At 43.9% G+C, this 25,301-nt stretch overlaps 1 protein-coding gene across 1 annotated transcript in view; it reads left to right on the top strand.

Annotated features, from left to right (window-relative positions):
* The window catches only part of LOC310814914 (interleukin-1 receptor accessory protein-like 1), a gene marked incomplete at its 5' end in the record, with an annotated part of 175,974 nt that overhangs the window by 105,438 nt on the left and 45,235 nt on the right, over positions 1 to 25,301 (top strand). The window contains one exon of the mRNA XM_083684480.1: positions 647 to 721. Coding sequence (XP_083540606.1) covers positions 647 to 721 — 75 coding nt within the window. The remainder of the gene's footprint in view (positions 1 to 646; positions 722 to 25,301) is intronic.

The raw sequence follows: 25,301 nt of genomic DNA, 5'->3' as shown, positions 1-25,301 counted from the left end.
CCCCCTTAAGAATATAGTTGAATAGCCCTGCTGCACTGTATACTTTCCCTTGTCCTTCCTCTTCTCTCGGTTTGATCTGTCTAAACTCGGCATCAAGGTTGAAGTAAGCACTCAAATATATTATTTATAGTGGTCTTTTGTTCTGCTATGATGATGTTTTGGAACAGTTTGACATGTGAAGAAACCAGCACTCATCACTTGAATAAACAGCTGAAAATAGCTTACTGTACTGCACTTAGGACCCCCCACCCCCCTGCGTATAAACCTTCCCTTATAGATTTCAAAAAGAGAAGGTTTGTGCTACATGCGGTAAATACCATCCCAAACTTAATCCATGTTCACTTCTATAGCAAACTCATCGCAATCACTGACACGCTCAGTCCATAAGGTATTGAAGCTATTAGCTGAGTTGAAACGGTTTCCAGGCAAAGTTTACAAAGTACATTGATGTTTGAGCTTTGAGGAGTTTTTTGGTGTATCCTGATGCAGCCTCCATACCATGTCTACAGTATACAGTTTTTTGCATTCCTCTTCAAGCTGACTTTGGGTTTATTATTAAACATGTTTAAAGCATGCAGCTGTATGGATGAATGAAAGTGTGTCTAAATGGATTTTAATATGTTCTCTTTTTTTTGTCCTTTTCCAGCCCCTTTGACAGACAAGCCTCCAAAGATTCTTTTCCCCTCGGAGAGCAAAATCAGCTCCATGGAGATGCAAATAGGTAAGACTACAGGTCAATATACACTCACCGAACACTTTATTAGGAACACTATACTAATACTGGGTAGGGCCTCCCTTTGCTCTCAAAACAGCCTCGATTCTTCGTGGCATTGATTCCACAAGATGTTGGAAACATTCCTTTGAGATTCTGGTCCATGATGACATGATTGCATCACGCAATTTCTGCAGATTTTTCAGGTGCACTTTCAAGCTGTGAATCTCTCATTCTACCACATCCCAAAGGTGATTCAGATCCGGTGACTGGGAAGGCCACTGAAGAACACTGAACTCATTGCCATGTTCATGAAACCAGTTTGAGACAACTTATGCTCTGTGACATGGTGCATTATCATGCTGGAAGTAGCCATTAGAAGATGGATAAATTGTGGCCATGAAGGGATGCACATGGTCAGCAACAATACTCAAATAGGCTGTGACATTCAAACAATAATTGATTGGTATTAATGGGCTCAAAGTGTGCCAAAAAAACACCATTCCCCACACCATTACACCACCTCCACCATGAGAAGGTGTACAGCTGTTGCTAATAAAGTGGTCGGTGAATGTATATCAGCTTGGTTTGTTTACCCATGAGAGCGAATTATGACATACAATATGTACCTCACACAAAGCACAAAGCTCCCAATTTACTGTATGTTTACAAATTATGTTGTAAAGTAACTTAAACTATGTCTTTCATGGGATATTTGCATTGACTCAAGCACATTTGGTTGGAAGCAATTTAGGCCACTGAATGTCAGAACATCCATTACAATTGTCTCAGAGCTTACTGAAATACACTTCCAGTCATCCTTGTTGATATGACGATTGTCAGCATTGCCTTTCTTTTGGGGAACTGTGATTAATTTCGACACAGGGAAGGTTTTCGGAATGCTAACCATGTTAAGTTTGTACACTGAATAGCAAATAGCAGCTGATTCGGTTACCTCTGCAACATGGAGGCTGCATGTGTTTGATCACCGAGATAATGTGTGGAATTGACACCTTTGAGAGACCATAGGCCCTTTTATCTTTAGCTTTGTTATGTTAGCATTACAGCAGATGATTGTCTGTGATCGGGACTCGAGTGTCTGTGCATGAATGATAGCCTTTAGTGCGCCTAACCAGCCGATCATCACAGGGACTCATGGGAAAATTCCTCTTGTGCTGTGATTGACCAAAAGCACAGCTGTGAAGGGAGGAGAAAATGGGTCATGATGGAGGTTCTATTTGAAGTCAATTTGTCATGGGTGATGCACACTGGCAGTGGAGGTAAAAGGTGGCAATCACAAAATAGGTGCTAGTCATTGTGTGTTTAAAATGATGAGGGATAAAAGCCTTGGCTGCTGGTTTTATCTGATTAAATGTTTGGGGATAGATGGATGGTGATATGTGCAATCCATTCACAGACAGCTCAGAGGATAGGAGCTTGGGATTCAGAGCAACTGAGGCGGCAGCAGAATAACTGAATCGCTGGCTTCTCTTAAAGCAGCACTCCTCAATCTCTGTTCCTGCCCACAGTGACGCCCTTATATTTTTACAGTTAAAAATTGTAAACTAGAGGTGGGTAATGGTATATCAGACTACCACCGAGACACGCTTTGACTTTTGTGATAACTGCCGTCAAGAACAGTGATTAAGGATGATGCTTTTAAGATCGGGGATGAGTTGCATGAAAATGAACAAAGACAAAGAGAGCAACAACAGGTTCTGATATTCGGACTCAAAGGAATGTGTGCTTCTTATTTGCCATATAGTAAAGTCATATTCCAACAAACACTTGATCCACTGTATACATTGAAGATTTCCACTATCAAAACATTTATTTTTCTTTTGAACGATTTGAACTATATTTTTATTTGGGAGTCTGTGTTTTGATGCCACTGCCCCCCCTCCCCCCGGATATAATCATCCAGTCAGCTCTTACATATAATATATGTGGGAGCCTGTTTGAAGTTTCAACTATCCAAGTTCCTTACTCCCAACGTTATATTAACACCCTCTTGTCACCCTTAGACATGGTAGTCAAATTCTACATTTCATTTTTTGGGAGGGTGGGGGAAACTTGGGAAGGCTTTTTCATATTCATTCCCTCATAAAATATAGAAACATAAATGGCTTCAGTTGACAGTTAATTAGTCGAGCATGGGCAAGAGAGGAAGAGAGAGGGGAGGGGAGTGGAGGAAAAAAAGGAAAGCAGGAGAGAGAAAGAGATACTAAGCTCTTGCTATGAAGCTCCAGAGATGAACAGAGCGGAGGGAGAATGTAAAATGCAGGCCCAGCTTAATCAACACCTCTTTCTTATATTCCACCCTCCCTTGTTTTTATCATAATGGATGAGGTTTCTTGCTTGCAATCGATTCGCTAAGAGTTGTTTGATAAAAACATGTTGTGTATAAATACTTGTTTGGCCCTGTGGGTGGGCATTGCCATGTCTTCAAGGCCTGCCCAGCAGGACCAATCAGATAAAATTCATTGCACTGATAATTCTGCTACACAGTTCAATGCATTATGTTCGCCATGTTGTGTAGACTGATGGATTCCCGGTAATGGACTTTTGGACTAATGGATTTGTGCATGTAAAGGTTAGCGATACCAGAGGCATTTTGAATATTGTCATTTTACAGCCAAAACAAGTGATCTCAACCACTGATTTCTTCATGGTCTCTCTACGAGTGTTGTCACGACACCAGAATTTTGAACTTTGTTACTGATGACCAGTTCAATAAAAAGTAATTTATTACATATGGCTTGTTATATTTAACAAAAGTAATCTTGTTATTTTACAATATGACTTTGCATAAAAAGTAATATATTACATTATATATACTGTATTACGCCTTTTTTACGCTGTCCATTCAGCATTGCGAAGGTGTAGATTTTCCTTTAGTACTTTCCTCTAGTAATTTTCGCCATTGTTTGATCAAGTTTGTTTGACCTACATGTGTCCTTGATGATAAGTAAGTCCTTCCTTTGATGTTATGCCTTTTATTTCAATCCATTATTAACACAGCTACCATCTTTCTTTGATTTTCTGTCACGCCCTACACTTCCACCTAGCCTGTGCCAGTCTCTCTCTTTTTCCCCTGTCTGTCTCTGTCTGTCTGTGTGTGTGTGTGTGTGTGTGTGTGTGTGTGTGTGTGTGTGTGTGTGTGTGTGTGTGTGTGTGTGTATGTATGTGGGCGTGGCTCCAGCAATCTAGTTTGTCATCATCTCCACCTGCTCGGTCTACCCACTTGTGGTTCATCTTTTCAACTACTTGCAGTATTTAAACTTCCCAACCACCCAACCACTCATCACAAGATCGTTTGTTGTCATTACAAGACCACTTCCCAGTTTTTGCCTGCCTGGCTATCTGCCTGCCAGCCTGCCTGCTTGTCTACCGGTCCTGCCTGCCTTGCCTGCCCTGTCCACCTGCCTGCCTGCCCTGTCTGCCCAGCCTGCCTGCCCTGCCTGCTCTGCTACGCGATGAGTCTCAAGACCTCGACCAACTAATCTCCCTAGCCATCCGTTCAGACAAACGTCTCCATGAGCGCCACAGGACAGCCGTCCATCCCATTCCCGTCAGGGACTCCCCGTTCTCCACCTTCGAGAGGTCCTGAGCCCCGCTGAGTCTCCACGAACCACTCTGACCCCGAGCTCCCCGGAGGAGAGGGCTCATCGCCTCAGTGGCGGAGCTTGCCTGTATTGCAGCCTGGTTGGACACCTGATAGCCACCTGCCCCATTTGTCCTGGTCACTCAGGAAAAGGGCCGGCTCATCAGTAGTAGGAGAGATACTGGTAAGCCGAGCAGCATGTTCCTCTCTCTCACCTCCCCAACTCAATGCCACCCTCGTGTCCTCATTGACTCTGGGGCAGATGAGAGTTTCCTAGGCCGGGAGGTAGCAAAACAGAAATTGATAGATATTGACATCGAACCCCTGGATTGTTCCCTGGATGCCAAGGCCCTCAACAGGATGCCACTCACCATCATCGAGAACAGAACAGTTCCGGTAACACTTTTACTATCAGGTAAACACCAAGCGATAATTAATCTTCACATTCTCGACTGTCCCCACTCCCCTTTGGTGCTTGGTTTCCCCTGGTTACAAATCCTGCTGCTCACTGTCAAGATTGCTCTAGAGGAATGGCATCATTGGTTGGAGGGAGCTGACCAGCCTTTCGTTGTTTGGACAGACCACCAGAACCTCAGCTACCTTCAATGTGCCAAACGGTTGAACTCCCGCCAAGCTAGGTGGGCTCTACTCTTTGGTCAATTCAATTTCACCCAGACTTACTGCCCTGGCTCCCGCAACATCAAGCCTAATGCCCTGTCCCGGTTGTACTCCATGGAGGAGAGGACAACTGAGCCGGTTTCGATTTTACCATCCACCTGCTTCATCGCCACCCTCACTTGGGAGATTGAGTCGCAGGTCAGGCATGCCCAGAGCCAACAAACCGACCCAGGTAACGGTCCCCCCATTTGCCTGTTTGTCCCTGACTCTGTCCACTCCCAGGTTATCCAGTGGGCTCATTCCACATGCCTCACTTGTCATCCTGGTATCAACCGGACGATCGCCTTCCTTCGTCAACAGTTTTGGTGGCCCTCCATGGATGCTGATGCCCTCCATGGATGCTGATTCCATCGCTGCCTGCACCATCTGTGCCTGGAACAAGACATCCTTCAAACCTCGCTCTGGCCTTCTCCATCCCCTGCCTGTCCCCAGTCGTCCCTGGTCTGATATAGCTCTGGACTTCATCACCGGTCTCCCTCCGTCTGATGGTAAGACTGCCATTCTCACAGTCATTGATCGTTTCTCCAAAGCCGCCAATTTTGTCGCCTTGCCTTAACTTCCCTCAGCTAGGGAGACCGCCGACCTTATGGTGGACCTCCGACATTGGGTCCGACAGAGGCCCCCAGTTCATCTCCCAGGTCTGGAAGGCGTTTTGCAAGGCCCTGGGTGCCACTGTCAGCCTGTCCTCGGGTTACCATCCTCAGACCAATGGCCAATCAGAGCAGGTCAACCAGGAGATGGATGCTGCGCTCCGATGTTTAACATCTGCCAATCTGTGCACCTGGAGTTCTCAGCTGTCCTGGGTGGAGTATGCCCATAACTCCCTAATCTCCCTCTGGTTTGTCCCCCTTCCTCTGTTCTCTCGGTTACCAGCCCTCCTTGTTTCCTACGCAGGAGGAGGATATTGTGGTTCCATTCATCCAGGCCCACATGCGCCGCTTCCGGAAGACCTGGAGGCGTGCCCGCACTGCTCCACGCATCCACCCGATCTCCGAATCAGGCGAACCACCACTGCACCCCGGCACCCACGTACTCCCCTGGGCAGAAGGTATGGCTTCTGGCTAAGGATCTGCCCCTCAAGGTAGAGTCCAAGAAGCTGGCTCCCCGCTTTGTTAGTCCCTATGTGATTGAGTCTACTATCAACCCCTGTGCTGTCCGCCTGAAACTCCCTGCCTCCCTTCGTTCACCCCACCTTCCATGTGTCCCAAATCAAGCCTGTCTCCTCCAGCCCTCTATCCCCCAGCGCCTGTTCCCCCTCCTCCCCGGATGATAGACGACCACCCTGCCTACACTGTCCAGTGGTTGCTGGACGTGCGCCACCGGGGTTGTGGATTCCAGCATTTGGTGGACTGGGAAGGTTACGGTTCTGAGGAGCGTTTGCAGATTCCTCGCTCCCAGATCCAGGACCCAGGCCCTATCTGGGACTCCCACCGGGTGCACCCGATCAGTACCAGATGTGCGCCAGGTGGCGGGGGGTACTGTCATGCCCTCCACTTCCACCTAGCCTGTGCCAGTCTCTCTCTCTCTTCCCTGTCTGTGTGTGTACGTGTGTGGGCGTGGCTCCACCTGCTCGGTCTACACACCTGTGGTTCATCCTTTCATCTACTTGCAGTATTTAAACTCCGGCTTCCCATCCACTCATCGGCAGATCATTTGTTGTCATTACAAGATCACTTCCCGGTTTCTCCCTGCCTGCATATCTGCCTGCCAGCTTGCCTGCCCAGCTTCCTGCCCATCTGCCTACCCTACCTGTCTACCTGTCCTGCCTGCCTGGCCTGTCCTCCTTACCTGCTCTGTCTGCCTGTCTACTTGTCCTGCCTACTCTGCCTACCCTGCCTACCTGCCCTACCTGCCCTGCCTTCCCTGTCTACCTGCATTTCACTGTATACTTGGATGCACGTGAAAAATAAAGAATTTGAATCTACCTGCCTGCCTGCCCTGTCTGCCCTGCCTGCTTGCCTGCCCTGCCTGCCCTGTCTACCTGCCTGCCTGCACTGTCTGCCCAGCCTGCCTGTCCTGCCTGCCCTGCTACCCATACCCTGCTTGCCATTCCACACTGCTACTCCGTTACCCCCTATTCCCTAATTAAAACCTGATTCTTTTATATACACTCACTGAGAACTTTATTAGGAACACTAATACTGGGTAGGGATTCTGGTCCATGACATGATTGCATCATGCAATTCCTGCAGATTTTTCAGGTGCACTTTCAAGCTGTGAATCCACCACTACCACATCCCAAAGGTGTTCTATTGGATTCAGATCCAGTGACTGGGAAGGCTACTGAAGAACACTGAACTCATTGTCATGTTCATGAAACCAGTTTGAGACGACTTTTGCTTTGTGACATGGTGCATTATGATGCTGGAAGTAGCCATTAGAAGATGGGTAAATTGTGGCCATGAAGGGATGCACATGGTCAGCAACAATACTCAAATAGGCTGTGGCATTCAAGCGATGATTGATTGGTATTAACAGGCCCAAAATGTGCCAAAAAAACATTCCCCACACCATTACACCACCTCCACCATGAGAAGGTGTACAGGTGTTCCTAATAAAGTGTTCAGTGAGTATACATGTCCTGACTCTGTTCTGCTCTTGGGTTCCTTAGCTCTGACCGTAACATTTTCGGCTTTATGACTACAGGAAACAAGTTACAGCATGAGTTACAGCATGAGATCACACAGCCCCATGCATAAACCACACACACCCACAGGGCACACAAACCCACACACAGAACTCGCGTTGCTTACACTGGCAATCACTAACTTAGTGGACATATACTGTATCCTTGTAGTGAAAGTTTTTACTCAGTGAAGTGACACTTTGAACTGATGTTCACCGCAAATGTGAAGTTTGTCTTTGATATATTCAATTGTGACTGAACTGAAAAAGTACAGGCACTGATAAAAACATATGTTTTATTGAATGCTTCATAACATTTTGGAATCACGGTAGTGTCCAAGTACTGGTATATTACACGACTCTCTACCCAAGTCTTTTGCTACTGTATTTGTTCTGTGTAAGCCTACTCTGTCTCACAGAAGGGGAGATGTGTGCCTCTGGCTATATAAGACAAGATACAGTACATAAGGTGACTGTCCCTGAATAACCTTCTGCTTCTTGTCTCAGAAGTAGTGTAATGTCTCATCTTGCCTTCAGACATCTTGTCTGCCTTACAGGCACAGTCACTTTGGGTCTCAGTTGTTCTTGCCAATGTGATGAATGAAAGCTGTCAACAGGGTCTCATAGTTGACCAACCTCACTTGGGACAAATGAATTGAAGTGTTGAATCAAGCGTACTGGCTCAGTGAGGTATGTCTAATAAGGTGAAGCTGTTACAGCATTCAAGTGGCAGAAACTCAGTCTAGATATATCAGTGCAACTGTTTCGTTTTTACAGAAGTTTGTTTTGATATTCCTGTTTGTTTTAGTCAAGATTTTGTGTTGTAAGGCCTGATTGGGATGACTGGTAGGGAATATCATCTTTTCACCATTATTAAGCGATTAAAAAGGAGATGCAGAGATATCTTTGTGTTTATGCTGTACCATGGAGCTGTTAGTGGTGGAATTCAGGTTGATGATTTAGCATATGCATACTGCATACTAGCATACTGCCCTTTGTGTTGTCATTGAACAACACTGTAATTTTTTTCCATTCAAAGAAAAGCTGAGAGCAGCACACACGTGAATCAGAAATATGACATTTAGCACTTTTGGCACCATAGAGGATCCCCCTTCCACTCCCACAAACCGCCTAACCCCCATGATGTGAGCCATTGTAACTCCCTCTGCAAACGTTTGCACACTGCCTCACTGAACCTAATCGTAAATGATCGCCAGTTTTTACTGTCCTGGAAACCCAGCAGATGTGGGCAGTCTTGTGGAAAAGAATTAAGCTTGCATTATTTCAGTGGCTGGCACCCATCAGCACACAGGGGCAATAATGGAGGATCACTACCTTAGAGCTACAGTGCCGCATTGGATCAGTGACAGAGAGAGGGAGCTTCAGCCTCACTCAGAAACATTGAAAAAAAGGAGTTGATCTTTTCTAAATGATGTTGCTTCTTTGTAGAGTTGACCGGTTCACATCCACTGGCCTCATCCTCTTCGCGCAATGACATTTCATTTGTGCCTGGTGGAATTGAGGGCTCTGCCAAACCAGGAGGCCAGTCGTTCATGGGGTGTGTCTGACAAGCCTCTCTCTGATCAGCAGCCATTCCACCGTCGTCTCCTCCATCAGCTTTCGCACTCCACCCTGTGACACCTGACATTCAGACGACGTCAGGATTTCTGACATCATCATAGAGGGCGTGTGTCTGAGTCACTCGCTAAATGGCAATCTCGCTTCGTATTGCTACCCGTCTCTCACTTCCATGTGAGACTGGAAACTTGAGAGATGAAAACGCCAACCTTTTATTGTTCCCTAGGTCAGAACAAGAACCTGTCTTCCAAGTGGGTCACCATCATGAAGTTGTACACTTCTACCCCTCTCATTCTAAGACGGGGTATGTTCTTATAGACGGTATCTCTAAAATTCCTTATTTCTTTACATATCCAACCCTGATGACCTCCCCAACATAGATGTTCCTCTGTGGCTCAGTCGGTAGGGCATGGTGCTAACAACGCTTAGGTTGCGGGTTTTATTCCCACTGGGACCATATATACTGAAAAATGTATGCACTCACTGCAATGTAAGTCGCTTTAAATCAAAGCGTCAGCTAAATGGCATATATTATTATTAGATGTTAGCTGCTTATTGATTGAGAATATATTGTTCTGGAGATCATCTGGGTTTGAAGACTTTTCAATCATTCCAATTATGAATCTCTTTTGTAGGTCTCACAGAGTAGTCTCCAACAGTGCTAGTGCAGTAGTTAGTATTTGTGGTTTTGTTTTCTTTTATTTATTTATTATTTGTTGTCTGAGATTTGCAGGCAATCCGCTCCGAGGTGGAATTGCCCTTTGGCACTGTTTATCCTCCCCAAATCCTAGCTGATGAAATACCTAGAGTACAAATATCAAGTTCAGTGTAGGCAGAATGCATGTGTGTTCTGTATGTAGCTTATGTTCATATGTAATTATAGTGTTTAATGTTAATGCTCGCTCTTTATGTTGTCTGTTTCTAGTGTTTGTATGATGTGTGGTATGATATTCTATTCTACACCAAGAATCGTTCCTCTTACTTCTGGGAAAGGAGGATAGAGGCATCACAGGGCCAAAGAAGCACAATTCACACAGATCTCCTGTGCTACTAGCTACTTTTTCTTTTGTACTGTTTCTTTTAGCAGTATAAGTACACAAGTGGTCCTTTTCAAAGGCAATTGGGTCCAGTAAGGTTTCTGTGGATAGAAATAACTGTGTAGGCCTATTCCATTCTGCAAATGTCTCTGGCAACATTTTCCAACTCTTTTCTCACAGAGGAATTTGTTCTATTCATTAATCCACCCAGTGACTCAGTCGCACACAGATTATGTTGTGTAAATGAAGAGGCTTTGAGTAAAAAACATCTTTGAGCAGTATTGAACAGGGGAAGCTCCACAGAAGCTGTGACAAGCTCTGTCATTTTCACAGTCGGATGCTCGTCTTTCTCCCGGTGTACTGCAGCCGACTGCCTCTCCCCCCCTCTCCTCCCCTCTCCCCCCTTCTCTAAATGTCACAGCAGTGGCAGAGCTCCGCCAATGCCAAGAGTTCAGAGGCCCGCAGATCAATATTACATCATTTCTCTCAATTAGGGCATATTTATTCCCCTCAAGTTATTGTATGTCTGAGCGGGATCCTATCTGCATTCCTGGCACACCTCCAGAGAACCTAGCCGCAGTCGCGGGGAGAGAGAAACATCATTTAAGATTCAGACTCTGGGTGAAATATGACAGTGTCTTACCTTGTGTTATTACGTATGAAAGTGGATATGAGAAGGCACATCATCCCAAATGGTTAATGTGCCCTGCAGGACACAGACATAAGTCATGTCTGTGATGTTACCTATTAGATTTGTCTGTGCTTTTGTCAGAATTTTCTAGCAGGAGAAAGAATACAATAGACGAATATTGCAGAACTGAGTTGAGTTGACGATCTACTTTAACAATGTGAAAGTGAGGGTTACATGAACCACTTCATTCTTTTTTAGGAACACTTGCTTTGTGCTAACTTCTTTCCTCTCAGCTCTCTGACCCTGAAGCACCATAATTAGCTCAGCACTCGCCGCCTTCTGTGACTCAGACACTGTCACAGCTTTGCAGGCCTCCGCCGCGCTACCCAGTCTAAGGTGTTAGTCACCCCCCCCCTAAGCCACTCAAGTGGCCACATATAGAAACAGCAGGATTCAACATATACAGTAGAACCGCACGGCTCCTCCAGGAGCGACCAATTTCGGCACACCTTTTAGCTTAGCAGACAAGTACGGCACTTATCTCCTTCAGGATTACTCCCTGTTTAACCCCAATCCCACGCTCACCTTGCTTTTTCTGTGAGTCACAGCTCAGGAACGACAAATTTATAAGAAGTGGTCCAAGCTGACAATCTCAGCTATTGTAGATGCAGGCAGATATTTTTGGTTGTCCTTGTGTGGGTTACTTGAAAAAAAAAAAACTTCATATGTCGACCTCTTGTGATCTTTTAGATAGTTTGTTGTGTGATATAAGGTGTATATATCAGGTTTAGATCTACGTATGTAATACACTTCACATGGCAGAAAGGCTCAGCCTGGGCCAACGTGTTGGAGGTGAAACCACAGAACCGACAGCCTCCTCAGAAGCCTGACATACAGTAGGAAAGTAGCTCTGCCGGGTTGTTTTGCTTTGAAGGCTGCTCTACTTTTGATGGTCTTACGTAACTAAAACAAATCCAAACTATCACAGAAAATAGACACTCTGAACTTTTCTGTGCAGTCGCTTCTTGCATCTTCATTTTTGTGTGTGTGGGGGGGGGGGGGGGTGGTGGGGGAGAAGGGGGGGTAATATGGTTTTCTTTTTCGACAAATTCAATTGACGATGCCAATGTGGCTTCATTGCCCAGGGCATGACCTTGGCAGGGCAGTGTGCTCTTCTCTGTCATGTCGATGGGCACACAGAGGGGGGTCTTGGGGCTGATTCGGGAGCCATACGGTGGCGTGTGTCAGGGAGGGATGGAGGACTGTGTGATGCTTGGCCAGAAAGCTGGAAGGGCTTGGAGGGGAGGTTTGTGATAGCAGTAAGCACTGACCAGTCACACATAAAAAACGTCTGCAGCGTCACACTCCAGCTACCACGGACTTGAACAAGCATGCAAGTGTCTGCCCCAAAGCTTTTCCTGGTGTTCAACTCGGCAGCACTGTATCACTTACTGTGTCACAGTCTTTGACACATTTTTCTCCTTCCCTTATGTGTACTTGGAGAATTGAATTGCTGGTAGAGCAGTTCAGGAGTGTGTTCTATATTTGTTGACATACTACTATATATTTCTATATGAGGTATTATTAGGCAGTTATATAGTTGATATGTGGCAGCCATATTGCAGGAGGTGAAGCTGTGATACAATAACATATTGTGATTGTTTGTCTTATAACACACTAACAAGACTAACAGACTCAGAAGAGTGTGGGAGTGAATAGCATTCGAGGGGGATACATTGCCTGAAACCGAGCTCATGTGTTTTGGTCTTGGATCGATCTATGCAATATCGAGCATTCAATATTATCACAAAATGCTCGGGAGGTGTGTTGTATTGCTTAGACAAATAGATGTCCCTGAGCTGTATTGTATTTGTTTTCTCAGTGCTTTTCGAGGACAGGAATTGGCCTAGTTTAGAGGACATGGCTCTGTGACTCATCCGCCATGGGGGGGAGGGGACCATGACGTCCTCCCATCCTGCACCTGGGCAGACAAGAGTTGATTTAAAGCCCCTGGCTCCCTAGTCACCCCACTACCCCCAATACACATACACGTACGCACGCACGCATGCACGTGCACACACACACACACACACACACACAGACCCTACCCCCTAAACCTGTAAATATGGAGGGGCAGGGGAAGGCATGGGGGTTAGGGAGTGAGAGTACCAAGCTTAGATCCTTAATCATCTGTGCTGTCAAGCCCCTTGTTTCTTCCCTGGTGATTATTGACAGAGGTGTCAGAGGGAATACTTAGCCTCTGCACTGATGTGCGTATGAGGTTCCAGAGGCACTGATTGGTCTGTAAAACTCTGATGCACTCAACCAGAGCCCCCTTGACTGACTTCTCTTCTCCCAATCACACAAACAAGCTACATGTAGAGCAGTAGAACAGCACCCAAATCAATGGGAATTACAGTATACCTTAACAACCTTACCACAGATGGGAAGAAGAGGCACACAAAGTGATGGCATTTGCAAGGGGTGGAATTAATCATAGTTTGTTGTTTGTTGTCATTAAATTGACTTGAATAACACAATGAAATGATAGTCTGCATCAAATAAATACAAATAAATATATCAGTAAATTGGATTGTGTCTATTTTGTGCATACATGGCAACACAAGTCCACAGGTTTAAGAGACAATTAAAATGGTGCCGCCTCCGACATCATATCCTGTCACACATCTGCAGGAGGCGTCATGCGCCATATCGATAATATCCCAGTCGTCGTCTATCCGCTGAGACTTTCTCCTCTGACCAGAATCCATGGTTCGGAATACCAATAGAAAGGGCGTACTGTATCACGCAGCATAGAGCTGCCAAGAATATAATCATGGGCTGCAGTCCAGATCACGTACTGTAGCAGTGTAGAACTCTGAGGGAAGAGAGAGGGAAAGGGAAAGGACAGATATTGCTTAAGGGGTAGCTGAACCTCACCAGAATATTGGCCCAGGTCACCTAGGTGAGTGGAAATACAGTACATGTACTGTGTTGGCTCTGTAAGCTATGTAGCTATGGGTAGGACAGCCGGCTTGACCTGGTTTATAATGGGCTCCTATTTCCTCAGGGAATCCGAAATGAGATGGTCCAGCCGTACGATGGAATTGTTGTATATATAGACGAAATTGGATTTTTCATACCCTAAATGCATTGAGATAAGCATGTGAATAATTTAATTTAGCACCACCTCAGGGGGAACGACCATACACCCACATGTGCCCCTCTTGGTCTATGAATGGCACTTTATACAATGTAGCTGACACTTTCTAGATGTGCACATCACCAGTAATAGAACTTTGTTAGCCCCCTTGGTGAACCACACTCATGTACTCCAGGTTTAAACACAGCTGGTCATATTGGGGCTGTGACTTAAATGGGTCTCTGTGAGTACGAGGTCAAAGGGGGGTGAAGTGTAACAGAGGACGTTTTTAACAGACGTTTTTTACGAAGTGTAACAGAGGAGATTACTCACCACGCTCGCATGATGAGTAATCTTGCCTGAAACTTGAAGCATTGCTTCCTGAGCTAATAATTGTAGCTTTAACTCAGCAAGCTAACACAGTATTATGGCACAGAGGAGACCAAAGTTCAATGCCAGTTGGTCACGTGCCAAACTATCCAACTGACTGTCTGGTCTCTCATAGTTGGATAGTTTCTTACCACTTGCTGTTTTTGCCACGACCAGCACCATGGGATAGATGTACTGCTGTGCACAGGGCTCCTTCCTGTTCTTTTCCCTTTGTGAGCTTACTATAGCGAAATATTCATGGATAATATACTCTTTTGATGTTGTTAAACTTTAATAATTTTAATCAATTCAAGCATTTAAGGCTGCCTGACCAGATGAAGCTGTGTAAATTGATGGGTTATATGATTGATGGGTCGCATTTCCCTCTCTGTATTTAATCTGAGGCTTTATTGTTTATTTTCATACATTTTGGTTTTCTCTGCTGGCGCTCAGGACTAGAATTGGAATGGAATTTCTTTAGGGATTGAGCTTTTAATTGTTCCACCTCAGGTGCACTCGACATCTGAGAGAAAGGCCTTCAAAGTGAGAGAGGCAACTGTGTTGTGCCAACACCATCTAACATGGCTGTTGGGCTTTTGTAGTTGGTGCTTCTTTGTGTTATTTTTGGTTTTGATTTTGAATTGAAGTTTATCTGTCCTACTTTTCTCATTCCCCAAAGTGAACTTGAGGCATTTTTCAGCATGATCCAGATTTTTTGGGTGCACACAGTACAGCTACAGTACTGTACCGGCGTCCAATCAGAACTCCAATCCTAACTTTTTCCCCTCAGCCATCTGGTCTTGCTTGTGGCATCTCTCTTTCCCTCGCTACCCTCTCCTACATCATTCACTTTTTTTCCCCACCCACCTCTCCCTCTTTTCTTTTCTCTCACTCTACATGTTTCTCCATTCCTGTAACTCTCTCAACCTTCCCCATCTCTCTCTCTCTCTCTCTCTCTCTCTCTCTCTCTCTTTCTCTCTCTCTCTCTCTCTCTCTCTCTCTCTGTCTCTCTCTCTGTCTCTCTCTCTTTCTCTCTCTCTCTCTCCTTGTCTCTACTTTGAGGCTCACCTCATGCATTGATTCTCACTGTACATGTCTCGAACAGCTCTCTCCCAAATGGTTCTTACATTATTGATGCCTGCCGTTGCTCGACGAGGAACAAAACCTGAGATAGAAAACTTTCGACTCTACCTCTAAATAAAGCTCATTTTGACATGGCCTTCTGGGAACAGATTACTTTGGCCCTCCTTTATAGGAAAAGATTGATTTTCCTCCATCAATTAAGCGTGCCAATATGTAAATGTCCCTGTGTCTGTCTTATGCCAAGTTCCTTTGATCTTTTCATGAATCTCCAACCTTACAGCGGTAAATGCTCAGTCCGCTGTTACTCAGCTAGTTCCAATATGGCAGATTGCACACACACACACTCACACGCTAGGGTTGGATGGTATACATTTTTTCACACCTTTATACCGCCACAACATTTTCCTGGGATAAATGGTATTTTACGGTATAAATAAAACATTTCCCTCACTCATGTGTGTACTGTATGTGTGTGTAAAGTGAGTGTGTGGCACCAGCCCCTTCCCCTTGTGTTCTGGCAGCTGTGAGAAAAAAATACACTCTGCCTCTCTCCCTCTCCCTCCACAGCTCTGGCAGCGGCGCTGTTACATATTGTGAATAGAAAAACAGCTCTTAATTTGGCAGTTTTATAGATAACGGAGCAGAAATTGTATGACTGTATTGAAAAGCAGACTATGGGCATTTTCAAATCCCGCGGGTTACCGTATTACCGTTATACTGCCCAACCATATAACACACACAGAGAGTGAGAGAGATCGCAATCAGTAACCATTACCCAGGTGAAGTAAGTCCCTAGGCTCCTCCCTAGGGTGCCTTCAGATGGTTAGCCTGCTAAAATGACAGATTCGAGATTGAGGTTTCTGTCTTTAAATACTCCTACAAGTATCTTGTCTACCTGAAGGAGCTGGTGACAGTAGATTCTGCACCATCACAGATTGGGCAATAATAATAATAATAATAATTATTATTATTATTATTATTATTATTATTATTATTATTATTATTATTAGAATAATAATAACAATAAGCAAATAAATAATAATAACAATAATTAAAGCTGCAAGCAGTGATTAACATCTAAGCCTCATGGCAAGGTCAAAGGATCAAACGGCTGTCTGAGGGAGTGGACAATTTATTGGTTAATATTGATGCTACATACCAAGTTTGGTGCAGATAGGTCAATCACTGTAAAAGCCTTAGTGTTTCAGGTGTTTTTCATAAATTCTAAACGTGGAAAATCCATCATGGTGGACTTGATGACCTGGAGGCGTTTTTGTTCAACATGATGAGTACCAAATTTGGTGACTCCAGGTCATAGGGTGTGTGAGATATGGCCTTTCAAAGTTGGCAATTTCAAACACTTGTTATATAGTGCTCCTATTAGGCCAATGGGGGTAATATTACATTTGGGGGTAGTGACCACCACTAATATTAATAAAAACCCTAACAATAACATTAGGGCCTACGGGCGTAGACCCCTAATAATGAATTGTATTCACTTTACAGTATATTGTAAGGGGGGTTAACTCCTCTCTATCCACTACCAACAATTGGATAATCTCGCCTGCATAGGTCTAGCTACTTAACACCCCCAACCTAGCATCTTTGAAGACCTGCTGGGATTTTCAGTGATCTTGCAGTGCTCCATATAACTGATTACCATCATTATATAACCTCCACGGACAAGCTGAGCGATTCTATTGATGGAGCATAATTTTACCATGGGGAATAGTCGTGCATTGCAATGGAGCATTAATTTCATTTGACCGATTACGACAAGCGATGGATTCAGGGCAATAACCTGTGATCTATAGAAATAGCGTGACTGCCAGAGGACAAACATGAATGAAGCTATCACCCGGAGAGGGATGTTAATCCAAATGAAAAGCTTGTTTGAGGAGGATTAATTGAAGCCATTGAGAAATATCAGCACTTCCTGTTCTCTTCTCTACAGGCTAGTAATTGGATGAAACTGTCATATACAGTAGCAAAAAAGAAAGACATAGGGGAGTTACATTCACTGAACACTTTATTAGGACCACCTGTACACCTTCTCATGGTGGAGGTGGTGTAATGGTGTGGGAAATGTTTTCTTTTCACACTTTAATACCAATCAATCATCGTTTGAATGCCACAACCTATTTGAATATTGTTGCTGACCATTCATGGCCACAATTTACCCATCTTCGAATGGCTACTTCCAGCATGATAATGCACCATGTCACAAAGCAAAAGTCGTCTCAAATTAGTTTCATGAACATGACAATTCAATGTTCTTCAGTGGCCTTCCCAGTCACCGGATCTGAATCCAATAGGACACCTTTGGGGAGATTCACAGCTTGAAAGTGCACCTGAAAAATCTGCAGGAATTGCGTGATGCAATCATGTCATCATGGGCCAGAATCTCAAAGGAATGTTTCCAACATCTTGTGGAATCAATGCCACGGCTGGAATCAATGCCATGGCTGGAATCAATGCCAAGGCTGTTTTAAGAGCAAAGGGAGGCCCTACCCAGTATTACTATCGTGTTCCTAATAAAGTGTTCAGTGAGTGTACATTTTCATGAAAACAGTCAAATTGATGAGAAATAATTTTTTTATGAGGAAGTTTTGACAGTAAATAGAATTTCTCCCGAGCTTTAGGCTCTTTCTGAGGCGAGTCTCAGCAGATGTATCTTGCTAAGCTCGAGATTGGCTTTTCAGAGAGCATATGTTTGATTGACAGCTCTGAGGATCGGTTGCCATGGGCATCTCTGATCCAGACTGTCTGATGATGTCATCAAGGCACGCCACATCCACCTGCTGCAGAAGCTGTTGCTATGGAGATTCACTTTTTGCTGTGCTGGAATGCAGTCAGCCCCAGGAGCAGACATAGCGTGTCAAGCTGCATAAGGGTTCACAGTAGTTCACTAGGATTTGCTATGAGTTTTTGACATTTTCACAGCATTGTTCACGGTAACCTCTATTTCAGGTATGAGTTTATACCAGGTAATCCAGTTGCATAATCCAGTTTTTTTCATTGTTATGCAATGTGGGACCCTGACCCATGTGTTGTGCAAGCCGGAAAGATGATATGTGCTGATGAACTGAAAGTGCAGTTTAGCCAAATGTATTATGTTGTATCTGTTGGTTTTTATGTGGAACAAAAATCCTCACAGTGCCCCTGTGTTACCTTGATAAATGTTAGAAGATGTGGCCTACCCCCATTCTGCAGACTTTCAGTCCAGAGAATTCCAGAAAAAAAACCTGTTACACATGCAAGTCATTCATTTTTTGCTTTGTTCTGGTTGAATCCTGGGCTCTGGCTCTGTGCAAGACCGAAGTTGCCCCCTAATAATTGAGTTCCATGTCAGGTTCATAAAATGGAGGTCCTCTGTAATTGTTTTCACTTTCAGTCTTTCTTTGTTTCCCATTCCCTTACAATTCTTGAGCACACCCACACAAACACACACACACACACACACACACACACACACACACACACACACACACACACACACAGTGAGGTAATCATCAATTACCTATGCAAATGTGCTAACTTAAGTTAATAGACTTCACTTCCAGTGGATTTAGATGTGTTGTTTATACATTGGTGCTCGTAATTACAGCTCCATTTGGCGTCTGAATGGAGGATGCAATTGTACTTAATGTTTGTCCATGAACGTCGTACCCATTACAAACTAATGTTAATCAATGTCGCCTCAGTGACTGACAATACAGGACAAGGGGCTTATTGTGGAGGTCACAAAACACCAGAGCAGTGAAAACTATTACCAAGAGCTGTTTGGGACTGTGACCTAAGGTTTGACATTGAAACATGTACTGTAGGCCCAAGCCCAGATTTTCTTTGCATCACTCTATTCCATCACTTTTACATCTCCAATTTCAGAGGGGCTAGCATGCAAAAGTCTATACTACAGTATGTTCAACTAGATTACATTGTGGAAGTTAGCCAAGACAGAGTGTCATTGGTCAGTTTTGCCGGTCATGTGATTGGCAGACGTCTGCTAGGGTTAGACACTTCCTGACCTCGCTTATGCATTCACAGCAGGGGCCTCTGGTGACATGTCACCCACACTGCTGCAGAGGGCTTTATCACCTTAATGGGCTGTTAAATGCCATTATGGCCCTACCGACTTGCGCTAAGACATGACCAAGGTTATTGATTCAAGGTTGCTAGGCTTGGCGGTTGTGTAATTTAATGGCAATTGGTTTAGAGGGGAAAATGGCATTCAAACTTTTATCGGGTGAGCCAAAGGAGGAATCAAAGGTGTGCTATGGTGTAGGCTAAGACTTGCAGCTCATTATGGATATTGATGTTGATTGATTCTGTCATCAGCACTGTTAAGGTTGTCTCGGTAGGTCATACCTGCAATCCATTTAACCTTGTCTCTCACTTTGGAACCCAGGTAAATGAACCCCAGGGGATCAATAGCAAGACAGGACATCATAGGTCCATTAGGAGGCCATTTTCTGTCATGCCCCACGTGTGTTCCATGTGCACTTGCTCTCTCCCTCTCTCCCTGTTCTCTCTCTTGCCCCCTCTCCTTTTCTCTCTTCTCTTACTCTTTCCTTTTCCATCTCTCTTTCTTGCTTCCTCTCATTCTCTTACCATCTCAGTCCCATACCCCCTCTACTCTCCTTCTCTCTCGCGCGCGCGCTCTCGCTCTCTCGCTCTCTCTCGCTCTCTCTCTCTCTCTCTCTCTCTCTCTCTCGCTCTCTATCTCTCTCTCTCTCTCTCTCTCTCTCTCTCTCGCTCTCTATCTCTCTCTCTCTCTCTCTCTCTCTCTCTCTCTCTCGCTCTCTATCTCTCTCTCTTTCCTTCTCTCTCTCCCTGTAGGTTGACATGCCTCATACGCATCTTGTCATGTCAAGCTTCAAATGTATTGCCCGATTTAGCAACCAGGTCAACACCATGACCCAGAGGTTTTCTCCCATTTGATATGATAATCATCATATCGTCAAATGATATACATGGATCCCGTGTTGTCTCATAGCAACCATCTGTGTCCTCTCCATTTCCAGTTCACTCCCATGACCCATATTTCACTCCCATGAGGCCTAAAAAAAATATTTTTCCTTAGTTTCTTCCATCTTCCAGCACCAAGAGGACAATATAGAACCCTCTCAAACCATACAAGTTGCAAACCTATAATACTCACAATACTAGAATGCATATAAACATGTCTGTTAAAGATGTTCATCGGAGGATTCCAGTCATGTAACCAGGTTTTAAGTAAAAGTGTGAAAGTCAATTCGCAAAAATGTTGCAAATGAGTGTGGAGGCTTGAGGATGTGACAGGTCAGGTGGTCAAGAATTTCTCGGTCCTTACCCATACTGACAGGGGAGAAGTATCAGTTTATGTATTGTAGATCTCATACGTTTACAGTGCTTTGATATCATACTCTACAAAGATATAAATATCAAATGATAACTGTGATTCTCCATTGAATTATCCACAGCTGTACAGTAGATAGTAGTAGTAGTAGTAGTAGTAGTATATGATAGTATAGTAGTAGTTGTATATGGGAGCATAGTAGTAGTAGTATATAGTAGTATCGTAGTAGTAGTATATTTATTTTAAATTTGAGCAATTATTTTATGAGGTGAAATCAACAGTTAGAAAGGCTAACTGGGTTTACAGTATGTTTGTAATCTGGCCCTCAGGGTCATGAGTTTGTCATACTTCTTGCTTTGATATATTGTGTATATATATGCCAATTATCTAAAGCGACTTACATTACAGTGAGTGCATACATATTTAGTATATATGCTCCCAGCAGAATCAAACCCACAACATCAGCGTTGCTAGTGCCATGCCCTACCAACTGAGCCACAGAGGACCACACGAATGATTGCATGTCTGCCATGATGTCTACAGTAGTTTGTCTCAATCCTTGAGGGTGGTGTACTAAAAGCAAGTGATGGACACCCTTTGGTTGACTTTGGGTGGTTTTATGATCAAGCTTAGCTTTAATGTCCCCAGCATTTGCGGAGAAAAAAAAGTGTTAGGGAGTTATGGTTATAAGTAGATTGTTCATGTTTCGGAAATGTGCGCGCTTCAAAGTGACCTAGATTTTCCCTCTCTTTTTCATGAGTTCTCTCAAGCTTGGTTCTCCTTTGCAGAGTTTATAGCTTATTAATGTTCGCTTCAAAAATAGAAAATCAGCAGTGGCCTGCGGTTCTGCTGATTACCAACTGAAATGTATACAATAAGAGCAGAGGAGAGCTGCCAGGTTTGAACAAACACCCCAGTCATAAGTCTGTACTTGTTCTGATAGCTGTCCTTTGAGATGCTGTAGCATGGGTCCTACTCAATCAAAACCATACAAGGTTTCTTGGAAAAGGGACAATTATTTTCAAACTACAAGAGAGTCAAAGTCCTATGAAGTTGATGTTTTGTACAGTTAAATGTGTTTTATTCATTAAAGAATTCAAGTGCACATTTTTCAAATTCTTAACCCCAACTTCATGTTGGCCTGGGGACATAAACACAACATTGTGAGTCATTGTTGGAGGCTTTATGCAGCCCTTTTATGCAGAGACCACACAGCAGTGGAGGCTGATGGAGGCATAAATCAGACGGGCTCATTGTAATGCATGGAATGGAATGAGGAGTGGTATTGATACCCCTGTCCTCTGATTTCTACCAGCCTCCCCTGCCACACAGCTAGCATACTGTACTGTAGCACTGTAGCTGTTTGGCTTCAAAAGGACAAGTCTGATGAAAGTGCTTTAGCAGTGTAACGAATTGAACAAGGTCTTATTTAATGGTGCTTTGTAATACCAAGGATGCCTGGGCTGCTCACGAGCATGAATTCTTTTATCATCTAGTTCGTATTTTGACACCCCATGGCCGCAGCCAATAAGCCTTGTGTTCTGTTTAGAAGGAAAAAAATAGACGACCTTCTGTTATTGTCAGCTGCCGACGTGAACTTTAAGACAAAAGAATTATCCTCGTGTTCCTGTTCTCACACTTGCTGGAACCAAATGTTCTGCCACTTAAACGGGACATTTTGGACACACACTGGCAGTTGCTATCCCTTATATTTGTAACTAACTGTAGTTCTCTGTCCTTGTTCTTTCCTACCTCTAATTTTGATTCTCTCTATGAACGGTGATGCAACTTCCTCTTGGCGAAGCCCGTTGTGAATAGTGGCTAGGGCACCAAAAGGCAGACATAGGGGAGAAAAAGGGCTTCATCAACCAAATAACGCAGTGTCCTTTATGCCGTAACCATTGCATGGAGTCTAAGGGGAAAACATGCCATCAACAGAGTGAGACGTAATTGTATTATTCCTTAATTTGCCTCTACCATACACATTGAAAGCAGCCCGTTGAGCAACTAGGCAAGATATTAAGCACGGAAAACAAACACACTGATTGTTGATTGGAAAAAAATCCACATGAATGAAACCCAATTGAGGGGACGTGTAAACATTTGGATAATTGGAAACGGAGTGGTGGATGTTCCTATGGTGTAATCTGACTAAATGAATGCCGGGTGAAAAAGGTGGTTTCTCTGTTAATTGCAGGTGATTTGAGGGTCAGACCGCATTGAGAGTGTATGAAATATATTTTTGTTCAAACATCTTCACATTTGCATACAGTACTTTTTTTCCTGATCCAAATTTCAACTTCATTTACCATGATCCAGGTTTTGCAGATAGGTCTTTTGAAGACTTGACCAGAATATTTCCATGTTCCAATATGGGATAATATGGGATGGCATTGATAGAGTAGTCTAGTTAGCAGTGAATTCATTAGCTGTCGGAGAGAGAGACATTGTTAATATAAAACTACATTATCTCAATAAAGATGAACTACAACATAATTTTAGCTTTGAGCTTTTTCAGTATCGCCAGGGGAGACTGATGGAGGTAGAATTTGGAGGACGGGCTCATTGTAATGCATGGAATGGATTGAGGAATGGTCCTTGGACTTCTACCTCAACCAGCTTCCCCTGAGTATAGCATAGTACAGCCTGAAACATGAAGTAACAATGCAAAATCATCCAAATAGAGCTGAAAACATGGCAAAGAGGGCAAGTAATGCTGACGAAGAATGTCCTGCAGGTTATCTAAGCCTATAAGTCATCTAGGGCCTATCTCCTACCTATTTTTCTCATCCTGTTTGTTGGCACCCACCTGTGTGAAGTGACAGTGGAGAGGATTTCAGTCCTGGCTGTGTGCTGGCATGGCTGGCTTTGTGAGCCCAAACCTCCCCAGTGACAGAGTCCTGATTCTGGGAGATGGGCCTGTAATCAGACCCATACACTCCATCTCACCATCTAATTGTCTGTCCTGGACTCTGGGTTGGGATATAAGTGGAGCTGCCAATCACCTCTCTAGGGGGGAAAATAGAATGGGAGAAAGTCGGCTCCCCTCTTTTACTGCCCAGTAGTTTCTGATTTGCCACCTGACAGATGCACACATGCAGGCACACGTGCGCACGCACACACACACACACACACACACACACACACACACACACACACACACACACACACATTAATTCACACACATATAGATGATAGGTCCCGCTCAAAAGGTTGACTGCTTATTTATTATGCTGGCAAATGAATTAAAAGTGTCACTATTTTACAATTTATAGTCAGATGGGTCCTTATCTTGAAACTAGTCCATGGGCCAGGAGAACCTACAATCCATGATTCAGAGTTTTTTTAAATAGCCACTACTAACTTCAACTTCCAACCAAGTCTGAGAGTTTATTTGAGGGGATTTGACCAGAAATGTTAAACTTTTGTTTTGTCTCCAATCACTCTAATTGTTTCTTTGTTAACAGTGTCTTAAATTAGCTGAAGTTATTAGTGGCTATTTAAACAAATCTGAACCATGGACTAGAGTTATTACACAGATTTGTGTTCTGTTTTACATGTTGTCAAGCATTGGCACTTCAAATTTGATCATGTAAATGTACATAGCCTACTGTTACACTGACATCCACAAATGGATGTCTCCAGACATCACTCTAGGTAGACGTTACTCCAGACATCACTCTAGGTGAGTCACCATCAATTTGGTAACTCACCATCGTCATACAGGGGTCTTTTAAAACTTCACCTGGAGACACTAAAACATTAACATGTAGGTCAGCGTAGCGGTCTTCGAATCACTTCCGAGAGGCAGCTACACAGTTCAATTAAGACCAATTAGCAGCCTTAATTAGGATAATTTGAGTCAACTTCATTAGCTCCATTACCTCTTTGGCTGATGAAAAATGAGTCGAGTGAAGCAGTTATTTGTGTTTACTAATTGCAGTTGTTGTAGCGAGTCGTCTGCATAAGATGAATGCCTTAGGAGTCCCTACAAAAAGAGCTTTACTCCATTGTGTGAGTTATCTCCTTTAATCAGCCATTCCTTTTCATAGAGTAATGATCACAGCTTTCTAATTATCATAGTGCAGCAGTTCTTAAATTAATGGGGAAAGTGGCAGTAGTTTGATCTTGTGTGATGGTTTCTCTTGAAAAGCATAGTACCATTTGTTTTGTTGATATCATAGAGCAGTTGACCAGGTTTGTGGGTTTTTTTTGCATCAGAACTTTGATTAACAGCTGGCATCGATGCGAGACTGCAATAAACGGTGCTGTAATGACAAAGACTGGAGGATGTACGGCCGTAATGAAATGAAGTTAATGCTTGTAAATAAGTCACCCTCTCTGTTTGTTTGCTGTGGAACACAGTACACACACACACACACAGGCATAGACACACACACACACACACACACACACACACAGACATAGACACACACACACACACACACACACAGACAGACAAACACTCACAGACATACAGGCACAGGCTCTAAGACACACAAAC

This window comes from Argentina silus (assembly GCF_951799395.1).
Source record: "Argentina silus genome assembly, chromosome: 14".
NCBI classification, from domain to species: Eukaryota; Metazoa; Chordata; class Actinopteri; order Argentiniformes; family Argentinidae; genus Argentina; species Argentina silus.
The sequence above is the reverse complement of the archived record's forward strand: the minus strand, read 5'-3'. Positions and strand labels throughout refer to the sequence as shown.